At 35.9% G+C, this 23,973-nt stretch overlaps 1 protein-coding gene across 10 annotated transcripts in view; it reads right to left on the bottom strand.

Moving 5' to 3' along the window:
- RFX3 (regulatory factor X3) overlaps positions 1-23,973 on the bottom strand; it is a 295,722-nt gene that overhangs the window by 152,366 nt on the left and 119,383 nt on the right. For all 10 annotated transcript variants that reach the window (XM_059924798.1, XM_059924794.1, XM_059924802.1 and 7 more), the window contains one exon: positions 13,952-14,076. In XM_059924798.1, the coding sequence (XP_059780781.1) occupies positions 13,952-14,076 (125 nt within the window). The remainder of the gene's footprint in view (positions 1-13,951; positions 14,077-23,973) is intronic.

Raw genomic sequence — 23,973 nt, 5'->3', positions numbered from 1 at the left:
ATTATAAAGATCATCTAAATAAACACATACACACATAGAGTGGATTCCTAAGAAAACATCCATATATCACACTTTGAGAAACACTGCTCTTTGCAATCCTTTTCCTACCTCCAGTTCCTAGCAGTGTCTGGTATATGTATCAGTAATTTGTCCTTGTATCTGCAAAATGCTTTGTAGTTCACAAAGCCCATTACAAAGATTTTCTCATTTGATCCTAACAACAATTCTGGGTGAATTATCTATTTCAAAGATAAGGAAACTAAGGCTGGGTGGTACTTCTTCAAAGTAGTTTTTCTTCAGGAGGTTTCCCACAATTGCCCACTTCCATCAACTGATTCACCTCTAAATTATGTGTTTTTTGCTCCTATAGCATAGCTCTCTATATTATACTTCAGGCATCACCATTCTCTGTGTCATTTTCTGTTCACCTGTCTGTCTCTTTGACCTAACCTTAAAGTTCTTTATATGCCAGTAGCACATAACAGATGTTCAATCAATGCTCAGTGACCGCCTGTAATACAGTTATGGAGACTAAAGGACAGGGAGGTTAAAATGAGCTCCATACCACGTAGCTTATTTTGGCAGACCCAGAACTCCGACTCACTCACACCTCCTGAGATCAAATTCAAGTCACTGTTCCTTTAGTCCATATCCCCAATATTTTGGGCAATATTACTGCTTCATAGGAAGCAGAAGAACAAAAACTGCATTCTTTCAATACTAAAGTATTACGAACCAAAACATAGATATGAATATAATTTAAGCCCAAACATCAAAAACATTTTCCACCTGTGAAATAAATTGTCTACTGAGATCAGTTAACACAGTCAGGAATCTATTTTTATACTGACAAAAGAGTATGGGGTTTGCTTACTACACTAGCTTCTCTAGGTCATATATTTTTTTCCTAGACAGAGTTCCCTGATGCTCTTTTGCTTTGTTATTTTTAGTATCTAATTGAAATAAACTAAAGAAACAATTTCTCTGAATCAATTTATGAAATCCCTGGAAAAAATTAAGAGTAATCATGAGTTTTAACTGTATAACTATCTACCAGATCAATGAACCACAGGCAACAAACACCTTAGTGAACCTCAATGTCAAAGCAAAGCCTTGAAAGTCAGCACAATAACAAAAAAGAAAAGTTATTGGTAAAAAAGGCTTTGCATAGAATAATTATGTTACCAAGGGTCATAAACAGGACTATAATCAATGGTCTGCTCAGTCTCATAAGAACCTCAGAAAAAAGTTATTACAGGGAACTAAAGTTTACGTTTATTCAAAGTAAAATTAACTTGCTTACTATCACTCTTCTAAAACTTCAGAAATAATTTTGCTCAGTTATTCCATTTATAGTTCCATTTACAAAAAAACCACAAAACCTCAAGTTAGTCTGTATTATAGTTTACTTCTGCTAGTGATGAGTTACAAAGTTACTCTGAGATTTACAAATGGGACAGTGCCTCTCTAATCCCTATTATACTAATAAGCATTTTTATTTAAGAATCACCTTTCTTCTTACATTTCAAGTGCTCTCTTTTCTAATGTATAATTTTTCTTATTTGGTTTCTTTAATCCTACTATTTTTAAAAAGCTGAGATTGCTAATAATAAGGAAGCACAGATTTAATAGAATCCAAAGTTATCAATACTTAATAACCCAGAAACACCAACTAGTAAACGTAGGCAGAGAAAAACAAAATCATGGCTTTGGTTAGCTGTATAGATTTGTGAGAAACAGCTTGACGAACTTGTAAACCAAAAATAAAAAGCTCTGCATATTATAATTTTCAGTTTTGAGGCCACCTTTTAAGTAACTTTTTTTTTTTTTTTTTTTTAATTTATGGCTGTGTTGGGTCTTCGTTTCTATGCGAGGGCTTTCTCCAGTTGTGGCAAGCGGGGGCCACTCTTCATCGCGGTGCGCGGGTCTCTCACTATCGCGGCCTCTCTTGTTGCGGAGCACAGGCTCCAGACTCAGTAGTTGTGGCTCACGGGCCCAGCTGCTCCGCGGCATGTGGGATCTTCCCAGACCAGGGCTCGAACCCGTGTCCCCTGCATTAGCAGGCAGATTCTCAACCACTGCGCCACCAGGGAAGCCCATTGAGGGCACCTTTTAATCACCCATTAAAATTATACCTTACAGATATAAAAGATAATCTTTTAAACAATCTTTAAATATTACAAGAAGATGAAAAATTATACCTTTTTATTTAATTAAAAAACTATATTCCACCTCTTCCCCTATTCAATAATTAATATATCAATTGTAATATAAATTTGGGTGAGTTTAACTTTTTTAAAGGCTGCTAATCAATTGATTTGATGAATCTGGTTTTCCTCACAGGCTGGAATGGGAATGGCTGTCTGGGCCTTCATACTATCCGTATCTATACTGCTACTAAATAAAACAAAAATCAAAGCCGCAAACTGGCTAATTATCGTTTTTTGAGTTTAGTACCTAATTCCTACTTCCTGATACTTTTGTCTTCTTTCTTGAGAATAATTTTGTTTGCATTTTCTAGCAACCAGATTTTTAAAGCAATGCTCAATTGTACCACTAATTCATTATACACATCTGTTTTTAAAAGAGTCTTAAAAGTATCACCAATTTTGTTTCTTATTGATCGTTTTATGTGTTATTCAGGCTTGCTTATTTACTTATTTATTTTCTTGGTGGTAATCATCAAGACTGGGGAGTTGATGGGGAATATAGAGAGAACTGGGCAAAAAGCTCAGAACTGATTTTCCTCTTTTAAAACACTGATCCATTGAGATGAGACAAGAGTAGTTTAAATTTAGGATACTTTTTAGAAGAACTCTTTTTGCTTAGCATATGTATAAGGAAAACTTTCAGGTTTTATTTATTTAAAGATAAAATAGTAAGTGCCCATGTCTATTGAACACAATATTATGATTAGTAGCTTAAATTATCACTTACCAAACTTACCTCCGATTGGTAAAGTTATTCATTTCAAAATTTTTTTATATAACTCCAGACTGCTAGAAAAGTTGCAGGAGTCATACAAAATATTCCCAAGTTATCCTTTCTCCAGATTATCTAAATAACATTTTACTACATTGATTTTATCATGTTTCCCCTCTTTTTTTTTTTTAAGGTACTATATTTACTGATGTTCATACTTAGGGTCTGAGTTTAGGGAGGGCTTTAGGAAGTTCACGGTTTATAATTTTTTTTAAAAATAAATAAATTTATTTATTTATTTTTGGCTGCATTGGCTCTTTGTTGCTGCATGCGGGCTCTCTCTAGTTGCGGCGAGCAGGGGCTACTCTTGGTTGCGGTGCGTGGGCTTCTCATTGCAGTGGCTTCTCTTATTGTGGAGCATGGGCTCTAGGCGCACAGGCTGCAGTAGTTGCAGCACATGGGCTCAGTAGTTGTGGCTCCCGGGCTCTAGAGCACAGGCTCAGTAGTTGTGGCGCACGGGCTTAGTTGCTCGGCGGCGTGTGGGGTCTTCCTGGACCAGGGATCGAACCTGTGTCCCCTGAATTAGCAGGCGGATTCTTAACCACTGCGCCACCAGAGAATTCCCAAGGCTTACAATTTTTTTATTTGCTAGTTATCTTGCTCAAGCAGCCCTTTATACCCCGGATGTAGCTGCTTCACTAGCTTTGCTTGTGGGACCTTCAAAAACGTTCTGTGATTGATTCATAGAATTAAAATTAATCCTTCTTGACAGAAAGTGTATCATGTTCTTCACCATGAGACTGCCCATGTTTAGTACTGCTATGTCAGTGGGCTTATACCATTTATCTTGTTATAACTCATCTGACTGCTTTACTTCTGTAAGGTGGGGCTAGGGAGCTCAGGTTCTGAAGTCAGATATCTTGGGTTTGACTCTCAGCTAAAAATATCATGGCTGAAGGAAGGTGTATTAGTTAAACATCAGGTTTAGGATTCAGCACTGAGCTACTAGGCAGCCAGGACAAAGAGGGTGGCTGCGATTTCCTCTCAGTAGGAAGTCTATCAGTTTGTAAGGGCTGTAAGAAAAGTGAAACATCAGCATCTCAGCAGAAATGGCTTTGACTGATATCAACACGAGTTTTTAAAGAAAATAAAGAGCCACTCAATGTGTGTCTATTTCTAAAATCAGCCCTGGATAAAAGAAAGGGGAGAACGATCATTTTTCGTGGATAGAAAAGGTATGTTAAGTGCTCCATGGAATTAACCTTATGGTATGCTGGTTTAATACAGGCATCGAGCTTGAAGAACTTTAATGGACAATTCACCTGGCTATAAAAGAGTCCAGGAGAGGAGATGATGCTCAACTTGTGTACCATATATCCCTAGAGGTTCCACAAAGGCATCTCAGGAGCTGCTGTTAGGGGCAGGAGATGTGGACAAGACCCAAGTCCTTTCCCCTCCTCACACAAGGATTCAGTCTGAAGAGCTCAAGCTATTGTACTATTTAGTATATTCCTTCAATACAAACTGAGTACCTACTTGCTCAGCATTTACAGTTCCCATGAAAGAAGACTTTCAAAAATAATTATTTGTTAAATGACAATACAAATATATCCCACTCTCGAAAGAAATATAACATCAATCCCACACACATACATTTTGTAATTACTATCTCAGAGTATACTTCTCAAATGTAAGCACAGGCTGTCAAGGCCAAATAACTGTAATCCAAAGCAAGTTATTTAAATTCTTTGAGCCTCAGTTTCCTCACCTGTAATAATACCACCTACCTTGCGGAGTTGTTATAAGCTTTAGAAATAATGAGCCAAGCATCAAGCACAGGGAACAGCACACAATAGGTGCTCAATAGATGGCATACTATCATTATGATACATTGTTGCAACTGGGTTTCTGACAAAGCAGAATGGTGGATGACTTCAAAATGAGAGTTATTATTGAAAACCTAAATAGCTTATATTACTCAACCAGTAGATACCTAGCGCTCCACCTCACCTCTCACCACTCAGCTCTCCCACCCTCTCCTCCACCCATTTCAACCCTGATTCAGTTCCACAAACCCACCACGTTCACGCCAGCTCTTCACAAACACACTTCCCTCAGAAAACACTTCTTTTTATTCCCTCACTGGTCATCGCTATTCTTTAAATCTTAGCTTAAACATCACTTCCTCTAGAAAGACTTCCTTGACCAGCTAAGACTACAAATAACAATTTTTATTTGGACCTTAACGTTTCTTTTCTTTCAGATACTGATGTCAAAGAGGCTCAGCTATATATTGAGATCTATTATACTGACAATGTATTTTTAGCCCACGTAAAGAATTCCTCTGATTTACTTTGGCAAAGAGGGCATGTGCTCTGTTTAAATTGTGTTTCAATTTGTTCAAATTATATGTAAAAAGAAGTGCCAGTTATTGTAAAGTTTTCTACTTTCTACTCATATGAAAAATTTTATAGGACAAATTGAACTTTCCAAACAAACAAAAACTTATGTTGAAATTGATAGTTTGATAAGCAAATTCGATATTCATAGGAAACATTATATATCTCTAAGAACAAAATTATGGAATCAACTAAAATAAGTCTATAACTAAGTGATTTGTTGAAAAAGAAAATTTTCTGCAGTTCAACTTTGGGAGGTCCTTTGGAATAGTTGCATTAAATGAATGGTGTAAGCCTCTTCTAACTAGAGAGCCAAATTCTAGTCAAGCTAGCTAGAATATTAATATATTGTTCTCACCTTAATCTTTTAAAGTCTTATATCATACCACAGCAACAAACTTGGTTCAAAATTATTATATTTTATGAACTGAATAAAATACTGGAGGTGTTCCTGAATTCTATTGAAAAACTTGGCATTTCTCTAATCACTATGGTGACTGCACCGGGTGACAGGCCATCCAGGGTGAAGGACACCATTACTGATCCTGCCTCAGACCAAGCTGGTGTCCATTCTGACCTAGAGCCTGAGATTCCATAATTCACAATCCAGAGCAATACAAGGAAGGACCAGAGGTTCTTGCTTAGTAAAGAAAATGGAAGCAGCTGGTTTTAAGAGTAAAATAGCTGCAGAGGATAAGTTACTTGACAGTGAGGGCAAAGAGAGAGGGCCAAAGACCAACTCTTATAGAAAAGGAGGTCAAATCCCCCCACTCCAATTTTCCATTAGAGGAGTCAGATAACATTACCAGTACTACTGATAATGATAACAACAATGAAAATAATAATAGTAAAATAGAAAATTTATTAAAGTTTTATTATATATCAGGTACTATTCTAAATTATTTAATAAATGTTATTTAATACTTTAAGTATAAGCTAGACATTATTATTCTTATTTTATACATTAGGATACTGAGTCTCAGAAACTTAATTTTATTTGTCCAAAGTCATATAACTAGAAAGAGCTAGAGCCAGGATTTAAATCCATCCCTTCTAAGTATGAATCTCACTCTCTTAAGCTCTACAAAACCTGATTTACTTGATGAAATAGCCCTCAAAGAAATAAAAGGGGAAAACCAAAATCCATGCAAAAAAAGAAATATGTGATAGTCAACAGTATCAAATGTCAAAGGAAAATCCAGAAACACCCTAGAGAAAATTACTGGATTTGGCTCTGTCCAAAGTGCACAGTATCCATAGTTGTATGGGTGGCATCCAAATTACATAGGATTAAGAGGTGGTTAGATAACTGCAGATGTCTCTTTCAAAAAAATCAGCAGTGAGGGAATATATAAAGAAATATGTTAACTGAAGTGGGAAAATACTAGGGAGGGGTTACACGTAAAGACACCATAAATAGGTCATCAGACTCAACCTCCCACAAGAGGTTCTTATGCAGCATTGTTCCGCAGCCCTCAATTCCTAGCCCCTCACCTCCTTATACAACTCCTTGATTTCACTTGAGCTCTTCCATGCTTCTCTCTACAAGAAATGCCCTTTTCCAGTTTGCTTTTCTTGTGAACTCCAACTTTTCCTTCAGCACACAGCTCAAAGGTCACATTCTTGGTGAAGACATCACTGACTCTCATTCCCAAGAACAATTTCCATCTTTACACCTAAGGAACTTTGTATCTAATTCTATAACAAGTCTATCTCCATCAAAAGTTGGTTTTCTACAGTCGGGTACCAAACTGAATTACCTTTGAAACCCCAGTATTTAACACAGTGCCTGGCATATTCCTCTTAAAATATAGTATCCAGAACTGATCATAATTTTTTAACTCTAGTTGAGAAAATATTTTAAAAATCACTTAAAAGAGAATCAAAGACTATTACTACCCAACTATTTAAACAGTAGTTCTTATTTTTAAAAATATACAGATGGTCAACTAAAGAGCCTTCATATTAGATTGGCACAGTAAAATTTATTTCAATTGTAAATCAGCATGTTCCTTCAAAACACCTTACTTTTTTATATTGGATACTAAAAATTAGCAGTTCTGATTCCAAAAATAAATATGTTCTTCAAGAACTAAAATTATTGTCTTTTAAAAAAATTATTTTCACAAAAGACATTCAACTGGAATTCATTTAAAAATATAACCCCATCTTTTAGGATGTCTGCCACAGTCTTAATTATGAAAACACCGTTCCCTTAGGGAACTAAGCCAATGAGAATCTAGTCCTGAATAAGAGCAAACCAGAGAAAAATGTCTCTTTTTCTGTTGATTATATCAGATAATGGTCTGAAATGAAAAGAATTCTATTCATGTCCATCGAAGCTAGGATGCACAAGAAGCAAACCTCTGGACCCTGAGCAGAGGAAAGATAAAGACAAGAACGATGGCGTGCACTACCTCAGGCTTAGCTCTCCAGCCTAGCACAGGGTCCCATTTAAAATACTACTGATCAAGTTTTGATCCAATAGAACATTCTGTTATGGATTTAACATTCTATAGGCAATCATTTCTTCCCCTTAATCACTATTTATTGCTCCCACCAGAAGAACTTTCTCATGGGTATATTGCTAATTATCACTGCTTCCTTCTGGTTGTGATGATTTACTACACACAGGAATATGGCAAACAGAAGTGAGGACAAAAATAACCCACTGTTTAAGCTATGGCCTAATGTGGGGAAGTCAAGAGCATTCATATCTAATTTCAATTCCTAAAATCCATCTCCTAAAGGTTGAGGCATCATTTTAAAGATATCCATAATAAATAGATCTATTGGAGAAGATTCATTTAAAACTTACCCTTCTTGAAGATTGCCCTTTGCCTAAAACCTAATTGACAGTTCCGGTTGGATCTGTTTCCCACACAAAATGTCATTTATCTTTTTGACCACAGGGATAATACACTTACTCTCCAGGATGTACCATAACTTATGTAGAAATGCTAAATATGTAATATATTGATACTAACCAAAAAGAAACAATATAGCCACATAGCTATTACATTCATTCTGATAACTCAAATTATGAACAAAGAGTCAGTGCCTAAATCGGTGATTTATTTATACATGTATTTTTTAAAATATCTCTTTGTAAGAATATATATATCCTTATCTGAATATAATCTTGAAATGAGCTTTTATCACATAAAAAGAAGTTTCAGTGTCACAGTTACATACCAAAGACCCACAAGAAACAAACTGTCCCTGGGCAGAAAAAGGTCAAGACCCACGTTCTCTGATAAAAAAAGAATTTGAACAAAGTTGACAGCATCTTTGAAAAAAAAAAATGTATGTCTTTGAACTCAAATAGAAGCCCCTCAACCCCAGAGCTCAATTGTACCTGGGATGTTATGTTTAGAAGGAGCAATATAGAGACAAAACATTTGCCCACTGTGAGAGAAAAGATGTATGTCCCTTTCTAAGGAAAAGGGAAGACAGACAGAGACAGTAAAGACAGGAAGAAATACAGTTGGGAGACCAGTTAAAACTTGGGAAGCTTGAATGGGAGAAAATATTCTTGGACCCCTGATTCAAGATTTAGGATGGTTTAGGAATTATCCTCGATGTCAGCAGCATTTGTGAAATACCTGGATCCCAAGATTAGAACAGGAATAAAAGTTCTGACTTTTGACTAGGTTCTACCTTGAAAAGAATCTAAACTGGCTGGCTATGGAGGAGAATGGAATAGTAGGAATACATTTTCCTTTTCCCCTATCCTGGATTTTTAAATTCAGTTCTAGGGCAAGCAGGGTTAGAAGACCTCTCAGATTTAGGCATAAAATGACCAACTTGAAGAATTATCTACAAAAACTCTAACAAATCACTCAAGGAAGGGGGAGGAGAAGGGAGAACAGCACATTTTTTTGTAGTCATGTTCGATAGAGACCCATCAGTTCAAAAAGCCTTTTTACAAATATGATAAGAATAAATAATATTAATTTTTTAGTTTCTAATCAATATACTGAACCTGAATATTTTTATAGATTTTACTGAATTGGGCAACTATGTCTGTATTTGTAAGCTGAGACTCTATGGTGTTTTGTGAAATAATGAAAAATTGCAAAAGATAGGAAATTTGATAAAGAATTATATAATAAGATCTTGCGATCTTTGCTCGGAATTCTCCATTCCTGAATCAGATTGTTCAAGGAAAGGTGACAAATTGATTCTTGAGATCATACAGAATAAATGAAAAACCACAGGAATAATTTTAGAAACAACATTTTTTTTTGGTACTTATTACATAGTGAAATAGTGAAATTAGAACGCTTAGGGCTTTGAAGAAATAAAAATATATATTACGATCTTAAAATTTTCTGGTTTCTCAACATGCCAATACATACAATATTACATGTCTCAAAATTTAAAAATTTAGCTATAGGCGTTCTTTTTACATCAAAATGGTCAGAGCAAGGACACAATGAAAAGTTGAATCAATAGAAGTAACTATCTTTGATGTCAATGCCATGATTTCAATATCTATTATGGGTCAGTGACAAGAGCTGCAAGATTTTAAAGGCATCCTACCAAAGTCTGAAAACTCAAGATGACATCAGCATATTAACAATACAAAGATTATAGGTATGTTAGAGCAATAAGAAGTTACTATAGCACCTATCTTATCAGTTACAGACAATCTATATCCACAGGGACACTGTTAGAAATCTTCAAATATGTCACCATTCTAGAGGAGAGGAAAGGAGAGGGGAAGGGAGGGGAGGGGAGGAGAGGGAGAAGAGGAGAAGAAAAGGGAGGGGAGGAAGGAAGGAGGGAAGAAAGGAAGGGAGAAATGGAGGAAGGAAGCTAGGAAGGAAGAAAATGACAGAAGAGAAAAAATCCTTCCAAGTAAGATAAGCCTGGAAGGACAACATAACAGGCATTTCCAGGCATATATCACACTAATCCACTCTGTGAAATAAAACACTTAATTGACAAAAAGAAAATGAAAGTTCTCAACTTCTTTGCTTGGTGAAAGGGGACCAAGTCGTCGACTGCCTTGAATGTCCTAGAGGAAAGAGCTAACTTGCGGGACTGAAAAATATGCCTGTTGGGAACGAGCCATGTGGCATACCACAAAGTTTTCCAAAGTGTGTTATGTGTGTACATGAGATTATTTTTTACAAGGACATGAACACAGTGTGTATACACACCGTGTGTATGTGTAATTTTCTGTCTATGGCTGGTGATACTGATTTTCCACTTCTAATAGGAACTTAGTTTTTTTGGTTTTATATATATTTAATATAAAAAGTGATTCTATTTAAGAAGCAATCAGATCTCCTCTACCAACTCTGTGCAATGAGGTGACTGGCCTTTCCTAACTATGGTGAAAATTTGAAGGTTTATTCTTTGGTTTAATCTCTGCACTGAGGAACATCAAGTGTGAGTGATACCATATTGAAAAGGAGAAGGATTCAGTGAATTAGTGCAAGAAATACTCAACTATCTTCCCACACACAGCTTCCCAGGCAACTAAGCATTCACCCACCAGGCAGGAAGCTGGAGAAGTCTTCTTTAAAAATATGACCAGCCCAAGAGGAAAAACAAAAATACTGAACATCAGAAGGTCCCCAGTTAAAAAGCCCAGTCAGATGATCCTATATTGAAGTCAACAAAACTCACTTATGCATTCAAATCAGCCTTTTATCGCCACATTTTTAAATATGAATAAACACTCAAAGATTATCAGACATCTGAGAAAAGCTTCTAATATGAAAGACAGACCAAAAAAAGAAAAAAGAAAAATAGCTTGAAAGAAAGAGACTATATAAAGAGAAGAAAATTCCAACAACTTAAAAAATTATTATCTTGAGAGAGAGGAAAAAGATATTATAATCAGGAAATAAAACATGATGTTACAAAAAGGAACATAAAAGGAATTTTTTAAAAGCTCTTGGAAATTAAAACTATGATAGCAGAAATTAAAAGTAATAGATGGGCTGGAAGATGAAACTGAAAGTAGAACCAAAAAGTCCAAAAAGTGAAAAAGGAGAAAAAAGAAGGGAGATTATCATAAATGAAAAAATTGAATAAAATTTCCCAGTACTGGAGAACATGAATGTCCAGATTGAAAAGGCCCATCAAGGGTCTAGCACAATGTATGAAAATAGGTCTGCATCAACATGAAATTTCAAGAAACTGGGATTTAAAACATGAGAGGAAAAAATAATCACATAGATCACATACAAAGGATCAGAAATCAGAATAGTGTTTGACTTTTCCATAGCAATTCTGCAAACTGGAAGACAATGGAGCAATTCCTTCAAAATTCTGAAGAAAATGATATCCAGCCCCAAACTCTGTACCCATCCAACTACCAAACAACTGTGAAGGTAGTAGAATAAATTCCCTCTCAGACGCACAAGAGCTCAAAATCTACCAATTCTTAGGAAGTTACTGCAAGTTGTGCTTGAGCAAATCAAGAAAGAGTTTAAGACACTGATCTGAGAAACAGGAAAGCCAACATAGGAGAGAAGAGGGAAATCCCAGAATGATGGCAAAGGGAAAAAAAATGCATATAGTTCAACCTAGTATATCAAAGCATATGGGATGGAAAAAGTCTGTGTTTGTGTGTGCATGCGTGCACACGTATGCACATATTAAGAGCTAGAAAGAGGAGTGTGGTAAGAAAATGCTTAAAACTAAAAAAATCAAGAAAATACTACTATATATAAAATATATGACTAATAAGAACCTGCTGTATAGCACAGGGAACTCTACTCAATACTCTGTAATGGCCTATATGGGAAAAGAATCTAAAAAAAAAAAAAAAAAGAGTGGATACATGCATAACTGATTCACTGTGCTGTACACCTGAAACTAACACAACATTGTAAATCAACTGTACTCCAATAAAAATTTTTTAAAAAAAGAAAATAAACACCGTTTGTGAAGACATAGAGGTAAATATCAAAATAATAGGTAAACAGAGGCAAAATTAGTTGCCTCTGAGGAGTAGAGAGAGGATGAGGACTACTTTTTTTTTTTTAAATAACAAACTTGCTGAGCTATTTGACTCTTTACACTACTATATACACTATATAAGACCTGTAGTAGACATCTAATGACATATAAATTCAATAAAAAGAAAATGTTTTTTAAAAAGAAAAGAAGGAAGGAAGGCAAAAAGGAAGAAAGGGAAAGGAAAGGAAGGAGGGAGTAAGAAAAGACACAGAGTCCATGAGAGAGGGCCAGATACACTTAACACAGACATTTTAAGGTCTCAAGGGGGCACTTTCTGGAGACAGGAACAGGATCTCCACTGCACTACTGTTAGAGACAGGCACTCTCAAGGCCATTCTTCTTCCACAAATGAGACAAAAAACAAACCAGAGTGAGCGTAACTGTTCAATATGTGCTTAATATTGTTCGATTGTTGAGTTATCTTTTTAAAATTATATATAACACTGTCCCAGTAGTTCTCTACTTGCTCTTTGGATGATATGCCATAAACTACCCTTTTCTGAATAATGTTCAGTCTTGAAATTGGTGATGAAATTGGTGATCAGTAATACCAGTGTGTTGTAGAGAACAGAAAGAAGAGTGTGCCTTAAGATTTAATTATAAAAGAAATAATTATTTCAGATGTCTTTATTTACCCTGAGAGTCAAAGACCCTTCTCCATGATTCTAGCACTCTCCCTGCCCATCCCACTTCTATCTCCTAAGAATATAACCTTGAGTCCCTCTGTCTATAATTTAGGAAAAGTTATTCCCTCTCCCTAATGACTTATTTATAAGTGTAAAAGCAACATTTGCTAAACTGTAAAAGCAACATTTGCTAAACTGTAAAAGCAACATTTTCTCTGATACTGAGAAATTACAGGTAAATCTCAAGTCTCAGGATAATGCTTTATGATGTGATCCTTCCCGCATATTTTCTCACCACTCTCTAGAAGAAATGACAGGCCAATGTGTTCACAATCCAAAGGAGGACTATTAACTGGTACAAAATAGCACTATTTTGTCAGTATCTTTCCAAAACAAGCTAAGCGTCCCAAGTATGAATAAGCCCTGTAGTAAACATGTGATGATGAATTCATTCTCAGTTTTTTAAATGGGATGAGTCAGATTTTCAGACCTTTAAGATAATTTAATTTTCATTAAACACTATTTATCAGTCACCATAACGCCCAAGCACTTTCCAAAATATCACAAAGGCAAAGTCCCTGCCTGTAAGGTACACACATCCTCTCCTTTATTAAGTACTACTGTGAGCCAATTATATAAAAATATGATTGCTGACATTTCAATATGAAAGAAATAGGAAGATGTGATAAAGAATAAGGAGGGGAGAAGAGGAGAAGAAAACCCAGTTAGGGTGGCCAAGTTAGAAACAAATGCTCTCTTTAGGACTTAAGAGGCTCTTTTGGAATAAGGATTATAGTTTGAGTATTTATCTTTTTATCCCTACAGCCTAGCACAGAAAGAACGTGGCACATCCAGGAAATGCTCAACAAACATTTGCTGACTTAATCTAAGAATCGAACGAGGCCTATTTTGGCATCCATTGTGCCAGAAAGTATTATCCAAATCATTTTTTAGACACAGCTATGTTGGAGAGGCAGCACAAGGAAAGGCACAGCATCTTCTCTGGGAACAGCAGCTCCTTACCTGTTGTTGTACTGGTACTTGCTGTACCACCTGTGTAGGCACTGCTGCTTGACTAGCCACAGATGTCTGTAAAGTCACTGTCGAACCTGTGTCCGACCCGGTCTCTGATGTCTGCATGATGGTCTCTGAAATTTATTAAAATAGAAAGAAAGTTTAAAATGCTCTCCTTATATGACTAGCTGCATTACATTTGTTCTTAATATCCTATACTGAGACTAACTTTCTACTCCCAGAATACCTCTTACTCCACCCAACATACTCATGATATTCCATGCACGTTTATAGTCATGTTGACCACTTTTAAAATAAATATAGAAAATTACTAATCTACATTTTAAAAATCTCCATTAGTACCTCTTATTTTGAGGCTATAAAGGTTGAACTTCATTGAAATCTACCTTCCTTAGGCCTCATCTGTTATAAATTGTTTCAAGCACAATATAAACTAGTCATATTATAAATTATGTCAAGACACAATTCTCAGAACACAAATCCTAACTGGATGCAAATACGTCGTAAACTGTACTTTCTAGACACTTTTATAAACTACAGGACGTCACTGGAAGTGTACAATTTAGAATAAATTGTTTCTAAGGTCCTTTCCAACTTTCAAACTTACTATTCACTGATTTTTAAAAATTAATGTATATCCCAAAACCAACTGATATACCCTAAATTTAGCCAAAGGATCAAGCTCACTAATTTTCTTGGCTGTGAGATGATATGGTACTAAAATTAAAGTTTAATTATACTCTTACACAAAGACAGCCAAACAGCAATAATGTTTAATATTTTGAAAGGTAAGAAGGATCACTATTATATAAGTGAGATTTGTAAACAAAGACATGAAATTTTACCTTCTCTCATTCACAGTTCAACATGGCACATTTTTCAGTTCTCATGTGCCTGTCCTACTAACACAGGATTAAATTTTACAGTGTGCACTCTAACAAGTATGGTTTCTTAGACCTTGATATTCCCTTTTGTTACTTATGCAGTCAATATAATAAATGTTAATTTCTTTGCTATTGAGCAGGGATCCTGGGGGGAAAAACAATATTTAATTGGTAGCCTAAGAAAAATACTGTATCATGGTTTAAATCTGTGAACAGTATGGTGAACATTAATTTTCCCTAAGAAAATTCTGAACGAGTATTCAGGTCTTTCAAGTAGAAAATTAACCCCTCTCAACATCTTTTGTCACAGCATGACCTCTTCCAATTTTTTCCCCAAACCTTTTCTATCATCTCATTCAATTTTAGAAACAGACCTCTGAAGATATCTAATCTATACTTATTTCATAAATGAGAAAACTAAAGCCCAGAGAGGTTAAGAGACTCGCTCAAGGTGACAGGACTAGAGAAAGGACTAGGCCTTTTCACTTTGACTCTATGCTTTCTTTACTTTCTAGACCTTGACATTGGTATCACTTTACGTGATTGACTATTCTTATTCCTTTGTTAGTCAAACCCCTAAAGCAACACAATAAAACTTAGAGCATACGAAAGATACAGCAGTAAGCTAACATCGATAAGAGTATTTAACACATGCTATGTCCTCTTCTAAATGCTTTACGTGTTAATTCATAAATAAATCACTCCATGTAACAACCCAATGTGGTTTGTATGATTATAATCTACATTTACAGATGAGGAACCTCAGGCACAAAGAGTGAAGGTAGCTAGGGGCTTAAAAAACAGAAGGAGGGGTTTCCCTGGTGGCGCAGTGGTTGAGAATCTGCCTGCCAATGCAGGGGACACGGGTTCGAGCCCTGGTCTGGGAGGATCCCACATGCCGCGGAGCAACTAGGCCCGTGAGCCACAACTGCTGAGCCTGCGCGTCTGGAGCCTGTGCTCCGCAACAAGAGAGGCCGCGATAGTGAGAGGCCCGTGCACCGCGATGAAGAGTGGCCCCCACTTGCCGCAACTAGAGAAAACCCTCGCACAGAAACAAAGACCCAACACACCCAAAAATAAATAAATAAATTTAAAAAAAAAAAAAAAAACAGAAGGAAAGTGATGGAGACTGTGGCTACCACCCCATTTATTTGGGCCAGCTAATGTTTAGCTCAAGGAAATTGTGAATTTATGGGAAGGCTAAACTGTAGTTGCCAGTTTTTCCAATTTTCCAAAAGAAGATTTTTATGTGAAATCTCTCAAGATGGTGGCTAATAAAAAACGTAGCACTGATCTCCAAAGACACACACACACACACACACACACACACACACACAGCCCTTTGTACTAGTATTAAGACCACGGATATGCCTGAAAATGTTTGAAAATGACAGTATTCACTACATAAAACTCTTGCCTAATTAAGATTACTGGAGGACTAATAGTTCTCGAAATTGGGAGAGGGGATACACGCATTAGGAACCCTATCTGTGCCTTTTCTTCTTTATTCCATTGTAGAGGGAAAAAAAATACCCTCCCCCAAAAGAAAGCAAATGCCAGTGTCCTTCGATTCGTTACATGTTATACTTATAGACAATTGATGCCATTTGTGCTACAGCAGAGGGCTATTAGTGAGAATGAGGTGATGCCTTTCTGCAGGGAATGAGGACCGAACCAGATTTTAGATATCATCTTCAGTGAATTTTTCTTAGCTTCTCTTCCCAACTCCGAGACAGGCCTTTGTCAGTTTAGTACACAAATGAGGAACACAGAGTTGCCAATTATGGGTTCTTGTTTAAGCTGTTCAGTCAAGGGGCAGATGAGATTCTTACAGTTAAGTCACTCAAACTAAAACACCCTCCTGTTTATCCCAGTGTTGGCTGGGAACTTTATCGAGGCTCTCTCGTGTGTCCAGGGGTCTGTACTGCGGACCAGCCTACACACCTTTTTGGTATATGACCCATAATATGACCTCCACTGTTTTAGACCAAATACACATAAGAATATACATAATGAATGTCTAAAAAATTAAATGTACTTTTTTTTTTTTTTTTTTAAGATTTATTGATCGATTGATTGATTACTATGTTGGGTCTTCGTTTCTGTGCTAGGGCTTTCTCTAGTTGTGGCAAGCGGGGGCCACTCTTCATCGCAGTGCGCGGGCCTCTCACTATCGCAGCCTCTCTTGTTGCGGAGCACAGGCTCCAGACGCGCAGGCTCAGTAGTTGTGGCTCACGGGCCTAGTTGCTCCGCGGCATGTGGGATCTTCCCAGACCAGGGCTCGAACCCGTGTCCCCTGCATTGGCAGGCAGATTCTCAACCACTGCGCCACCAGGGAAGCCCAAAAAAATTAAATGTACTTTTAAAGCAATTCCTCAATAAATCACCTGAGAGGGCTTATCTGAAGATAAAAGGCATAGATTTGGAAACTGGCTTCCTATGGACCATATAAGACTCCACCGATAGGCTTTGGCACAGAGTAACTAGAAATTAAAATTCTTAATTGTCAACCTTTAAAAATCAGAAAATTTTGTGTTAAAAACCAAATTTCTAGATTCTCTTGAAAAACCTGAAAATCTAGAAAAGGTGAGCCCATATTATGTGTTTTATATGCAAATTATTTATATGGCAATACATATTCACTGGCTTGGCCTTTATAGGCATTTGAGGCATAAGAGAAATACCTAAGCTTTGACTACTTTACTAATAGAAATGTGTAACTAGATGATTGGAACTAAGATCTTCCTCATTTTACAGACTGAGTCAACTGAGGCCCAGAGATGTTAAGTCACTTAACCAAGGTCAAACTGTGGGAAGTAGGAAAGTGGGAAAAGAGGGTTTGGACATAACACTACAGCGCATGCACTAAACTACCAGACGAAGTTGGAAGTCTTGAATTTCATCAGAGACACTGAATAGACAGAAGTGAAGGGAGTAAAGAAAAGCAAACTGGTGAACTTTTAGAATGAGAAAGAAGGAAAAAGATCCCAACTATTTAATAGGAGCAACCTTTACAGAATAGAGTGGGGAAAAGCAGATGGATAGAAAATGATGGCTTATATAACTTAGAGAGTCACAGAGAACTTTCCATCCAACCTCTGGCTCTATGTACATACCACATCAAAACCAGCACAGAAAGCCTAATCCAGAACAACCAATAACTGTCCCAGAACAACTTCTGTTTACTTCCAAGTTACTGCTCATCATCCAGTCTCCTTGGCCCCTGGATTACAGGGTCATGCCAATTGGCATAAGAACATAGCCTCTCAGTTTGGTCTCCATCTTTTCTTAATAGACACAACTTCATTCTCCTCTGATTTCATTGTCTTCCTCAAGTTTGAAGAAGAGGCTCTCTTTGCCGAGGCCTCAGGCCTTGAGAGGATCTCAATCATATCCCTGCCAGAGACTGGCTGAAAAGTCATAACAAAAAAAAAAAGTCATAACCATAATTAGGTCTCTCATTTAACAAGTCTTTTCCAGGTGCCACACAATATGCTAAGTGCTTGAAATACATCTTTTCATTTAATCCTCAAAAAAACCCCATAATGGAAATGTTGTTATTTCCACTTAACGAATGAGGAAACTGAAGCACAAACGGATTAAATAACTTGCTAAAAGCCACACAGATGGTAAGAGTAAGAGCCTAAATTCAAATCCAGGTTTGCCTGACTCTAAAGCCCATGATGTTACCACTATGTATATTACTTTGCAAAATCATGATGAAAGGCTTCCAAATGGAAAGCTAGAGATTGTTGGTCTGAACAGCAAATCTTTGGGATTCTCAATCTATCCTATTTGATCTACACTTCGAATAACAAGTGAGACATCTCTTCTCTCTCTGACATTGAAATTAGCAAGTATTCTCTCTCTTTCTACTGAGGCCATAATAAAACCCAACTAGTAAGTATTTTTTCCAGAGGCATTTTAACTGATTAATTCCAAAGACCTGATTTAATAGCAGATCAATTTGAATGTTAAAGCATGTTGAGGAGTGTAACTTTCCTGCCAAATTTTCCTAAACAGATCATTTAAACCCACTGACACATTTAGAGTATTCTGGTAGCTTTCCAAAATTTCTTCAAAGCAGGGATCATCACATGAGGGCAGTGTCTTAGCATGCTTCATTTGTAGGTTTTATTTTAGATCCAGTATAAAGGTTTGTGTGTACATGTGAGGTGTTCCCATTCATCTAGCAGTGGTTTCTGGTGCTTTGTTTATGTTTGGGAGTAATTTGGTTAGTTTAGTTCCTTCACAGCCTCCTTTCAAGTGATATTTGTTTATCAGCCACAAATGCAGTCACATTAATCCATTTTGATAAGCTAAATAAACCCCTGCAGTTTGTCCATGATGCAGCCTATATGTAAATGAGTTGTATATTCTTGAAGGAGAGACATGCACGATTTCAGTCTAGTCATCCTTGCCTAATGTGGCTGTCAGGTGTGTCAAGAGCAACAGATGCTTGTTTGACAAAGGACCTTTTTATTCTGGCTAATTAAGCAGTTGGACACACCCGCCTGTTAACGGTTCTGCTTTGTATAGCCAGCTCTGGCTGAATCATGCGAATCTACAGCTAAATAGGCCACATTTTGAAAGAAGGCTAATTAACCCCTAGAAGAAGGAAAAGACTATTGCAAAAACCCAGCTGCTGAATGCAAAAAGATTACCGTTTCTTCAACCTGATGGGCAAAACCTAGGCAAAGCAAATGTGTTTGGAACAAACATGCATTATTGCAAGTTTCAAGGCATTCAAATGTTCTTTGTGAAACTTCCTGAAGATTATTTAATACACTCAAATTCACAGCTGGATTCCTTTCATCACACACAATGTACATGCCAGATTAAATGCTTAAATAGTCTGACCTAATCAATTACTTATCAAACAGAACTATATAACTGGGCTCGCTTAAAAATAGGTAGTATCATCTAATTTTTATTGGGGTTTTTCTTCCTGAAATAATTTGCTTTCCAAAAAAAACCAAAGTCTGCAAAGTTTGGTTCCACTCCACTGACTGACTATATTGTTTTTTTACACTGAGGAATGTAACAGGTTTTAATCCAGTATAGAAAATAAAAACCTGTAATTTAATTTTCAAGTACAACAGAGAACTTCCTTCCTTTTTCCTTGGTACAGAAAAACAAAAGATGGTAATTCCAATTCCCATTTGAACCAAATCAACCAGTATTATTATGATAGTCACTTATTTGTATAGTGAAAATAAATCACACCTAAAATGTGACATTAAAGAATAAATTATTTACTTAGAAACCTGGCTCAATGTAAGAGCAGAGGAATGTTATCTACAGAAAAAAATTGTCATAATCTAAAATTACTACTTTTAAAATGCACAACAAGGAGTTTAACATCAGTGTGCTTTCACAGAGAAAGATCCCAAATCATAATAGAAGTTTTATAGCAAAGATTTTATTACTAATACTCTGATTAAGCATCAGCATTCTTGAATAAATGTTAGAAAATAAATACTAGCATATATAATACTCACAGCAATTGAAACCTCTATTAAAATTAGACAACTAAAATAAGTCATGGTTTTTGGAAAAAAGTAGCTGATATGTACTTTCCTGAACATAAAATCAGTATGAAATGTATACATTTCTGACTATTCTGGAGTAGATGATGAAAATATAAAGATTATTCTAATTCTTTAGAAAAAAATTAAGAATATTAAGCATCTTCAAAGTCAACAATATAATGTAAAATAATGGGGCATATTAGAATTTATATATATATGGTTAAAAATAATGTGATAAGTTTTTTTTTGAAATTGACAAAAATATATTGAGCTGATTAATTTACCTACAAATGTAAAACTCTATGACTTTGCTTTTTTTCCACTTCACCGAGTACAAATGAAAGAAACTGGTTAAGCTATAAACTATAGTCAGCCTTTTTTACTTAAAATATACCTCTGTGAAAAGTGTATTCATTGTAAAACACAGGGCTTTATCAAATCAATATATCAGGTAACTGAAGAGATGTAAAAGGAAAATTCATGATTTTCTATATTATAAAAGCTCTGCTTCTTTATTTAGGTCTGATGTTGTAATCCTCCTGACTATGTACAATTAATCTTTTATACTAAATTGATCCGTAGAAAAATGATGGAATGATAATAGTGTAGACTGTTCGGCAGTCATCTTCCTGTGATAACTGATGACAGAGATTAATGTTGGCGATGATTAATCAGCACACTAGTAACATATACAGGTTGCCTGGGTAACTTTTTTCACTTTTCAAACAAAGGTTTTTTCTTAACTAATTCTTCCTTTGACTCAGAATAGATAATGAAAAACTGTTTCTTTGGAGAAGACAAATCAAATTACTTTAACAGTTTTTATCTTAATGAATTAATTAAAAAATAAAACAATCTATTAACATATTACTGAAGCCACACTGCTGAAATGATGTAAGAATTTTGTTATGTGTTAATTGTTTCTAGTTATCAAGAGAAGCTGTTATCAGGCAGAGAAGTAATTCTGGGGAAAAGAGAACCAGGTGCTTGTCCAGTCTATTGCTGATGCCATCCTGGCATTTTCTCTCACTCACATTCATGAATTAATAGACAAATTGGTCTCACCTAGATGACATAAGCTAAAAACTGGGAGTGCTCACATAAAAGCTAAAAGAAAAGAAAAAGAAAACCAACAAACAAAAATTTCTGAGTATCCTACATTTTGCTTACTGGAAGAAGAGTCTGAGAACAAAATGATGTAACATACAGAAAGATTCTTACCAAAATCTATGAGGCAAACCTATAAGTGTTTCTTACTATTGGTCAATCCAATCCTGACAGTGACTAGAACCTATGAGATGGAGTATTTAATGATAATAGCACTTAGAACTGAAAAATGATGAACAAAGAGCATTTTATCATAAATCAATCATTTCATTATAGTAATAAGAATAGCTACCATATACTGAGCATTTACTATGTGATAGATGCTTTACATCTTTGCATACATTTAACCCTAATTTCAACCACGAAGTAGATATTCCCATTTTATAGCAGAGAAAAGTAAGGTTTAGAGATTAAGTAACTTGCCCAGGATCATAGAACTATTAAGAAATAAAGCCAGGATTCAAGCCCAGGTCTGTCTCACTCCAATAATGGCACCCTGACACTGGATCCTAGTCGGCTACACAAACAGCAACAGCAGTGAGGCTATTTTAGTGAAATCAACTTTAAAAGAAATAGAGTAGTCTATAGAGACTTTGGGCACTAAGAAAGAATTCTAAATTTGAACAAATAGACACAAATATCACGTGAACGGCAAATACTAGGTACTGTACCTAGTATGTGATCATTATGATGACATCAAAGATATAATGCTTATGATATAGAAAAGCATATCATGGGTTAAAAGATATCTGCACTAACCTTGTGTTCACAGAATATTTTATGGAAGGAAGAGGAAATAATATGAGATTCATTTACTTTCAAGAATTTAAATTTGTCTTAAAAAAAATCAGTCAAATGAGGGACCATTTAGGTTACTATCTATACATAATATTATACATAAACACAAAGATGTTCACTCAAGTATTATTTATGACAGCCAATAATAAGCAACTGAAATGTCTGTAATTGGGCTATATCCCTGTAATTATCCCTAATAAATTCTATACCACTATAGCGGAATACTATACAGATCTATAAAAGTCAGCATGGAAAGATGTTCATAATATTGTAAGCATAAAAAGCAGGTTGCCAAATAATATGCAGCCTACAGTGTAATTTTATTCACAGATATAAAATTGCATGATTTGGTAAAATTCTTAAGGGTATACAGTAACATCAGTGTAACTCCTAAGGACTCCTGAAACATGGGCCTTCCCAAACCAATGATCGTAACTTTGCGTGGCCTCAAGCTAACCTTGGGCTTGCTGGTCAAAAGCAACATGAGCTCCAGAGACCCATCTCACCCTGGAGCCATCCCAAAAAGTCAGTCTTAGATTCTGTAAAACAGCCCTTTTAATCCCCAAAATATCTGTATAGTATTTGATCTGTTCAGTAGCTGGGTAAGAGCTCTGTCTCCCTTCCCACTGAGTGGCTCAAAACTCTCAAAGGGCTCTAAAACACAACATTTTCAATGTTTCTATTTTAAAAATTTATCTGGAGATTATATCTACAGATCCATTCATTGCTAGTTCCATGATCTGTGTCATTTTCTGCTGATAGAAGGAAATCTACAGTAATACACATTCCCAAATGTCAAATATGATCCTTTCCTTACAACACTCGCCAGAATCTATTGTCCAATCTAGAATAAAGACATGAATTTCAATTCTGCTCCCTTGTATTCAAACTCATAAGAGCAGTGGCGCCTCTTCCATGGATCTCAAACTGGAAGAGGATATAGGTGGTGAATCTAAGTGTTTAGTCCCACCAAGGAAACAGGTACCCCCTTTTTAAATGAGCCCTAGTGACATCTGTTTATTCTTTCTACATACCCTAAACTTTACACACAAGTTTTATCTTTTTTCCTCTACACTTACTAGTGGGGTCTTAGCCACACACGTAGAAGTATCCATACTATTTTTTGCAAAGAGAGGGCAAAGATTGGCTTAAAAGGCAGCATTACTTAAAGAGCCACAAAAGAAAACAAGCAGGTAATGTTGTTTCCAAACAGGATTTTCTTTGGATTTTACAGGGAGTGAAGTAAAACAGGAATTCTTAATTTTCTTCACACCAAAAAAGGCTCCAATAACAACTTTCTTCTTGGATTCTCTTCCCCACGCAAAAAATTTTTCTGTTTTTTTCTATCTCTTATTTCTTTTTCTTTTTATAAGAGTAAAGAATAGAGCCTTTTGCAGTTCCTAACTATTCCAATGACAGGCTCAAAGAGATCAACACATCTAAAAGGGGAAAATAATACTGTATAATAACATTGCTAATAATGGAAATAATATACCCCACTTTAAATGTACAGTATCTTAAAGAACTGAATTCTCATTACTTCCATTTTTTTGGCAAATGTAGTGAACATGGGCGTGGGTGGACTTGAAAAAAAAATCTATATATTCACACATACATAAATTCTGGAAATAATTGCTCTAAAACATAATGCTATTAATCAAGTGAAATTTTTACACTGACTTTCATTATA

Source organism: Balaenoptera ricei, chromosome 6 (assembly GCF_028023285.1).
Source record: "Balaenoptera ricei isolate mBalRic1 chromosome 6, mBalRic1.hap2, whole genome shotgun sequence".
Classification (NCBI taxonomy): domain Eukaryota; kingdom Metazoa; phylum Chordata; class Mammalia; order Artiodactyla; family Balaenopteridae; genus Balaenoptera; species Balaenoptera ricei.
This window is presented reverse-complemented; position numbering and strand designations above follow the sequence as displayed.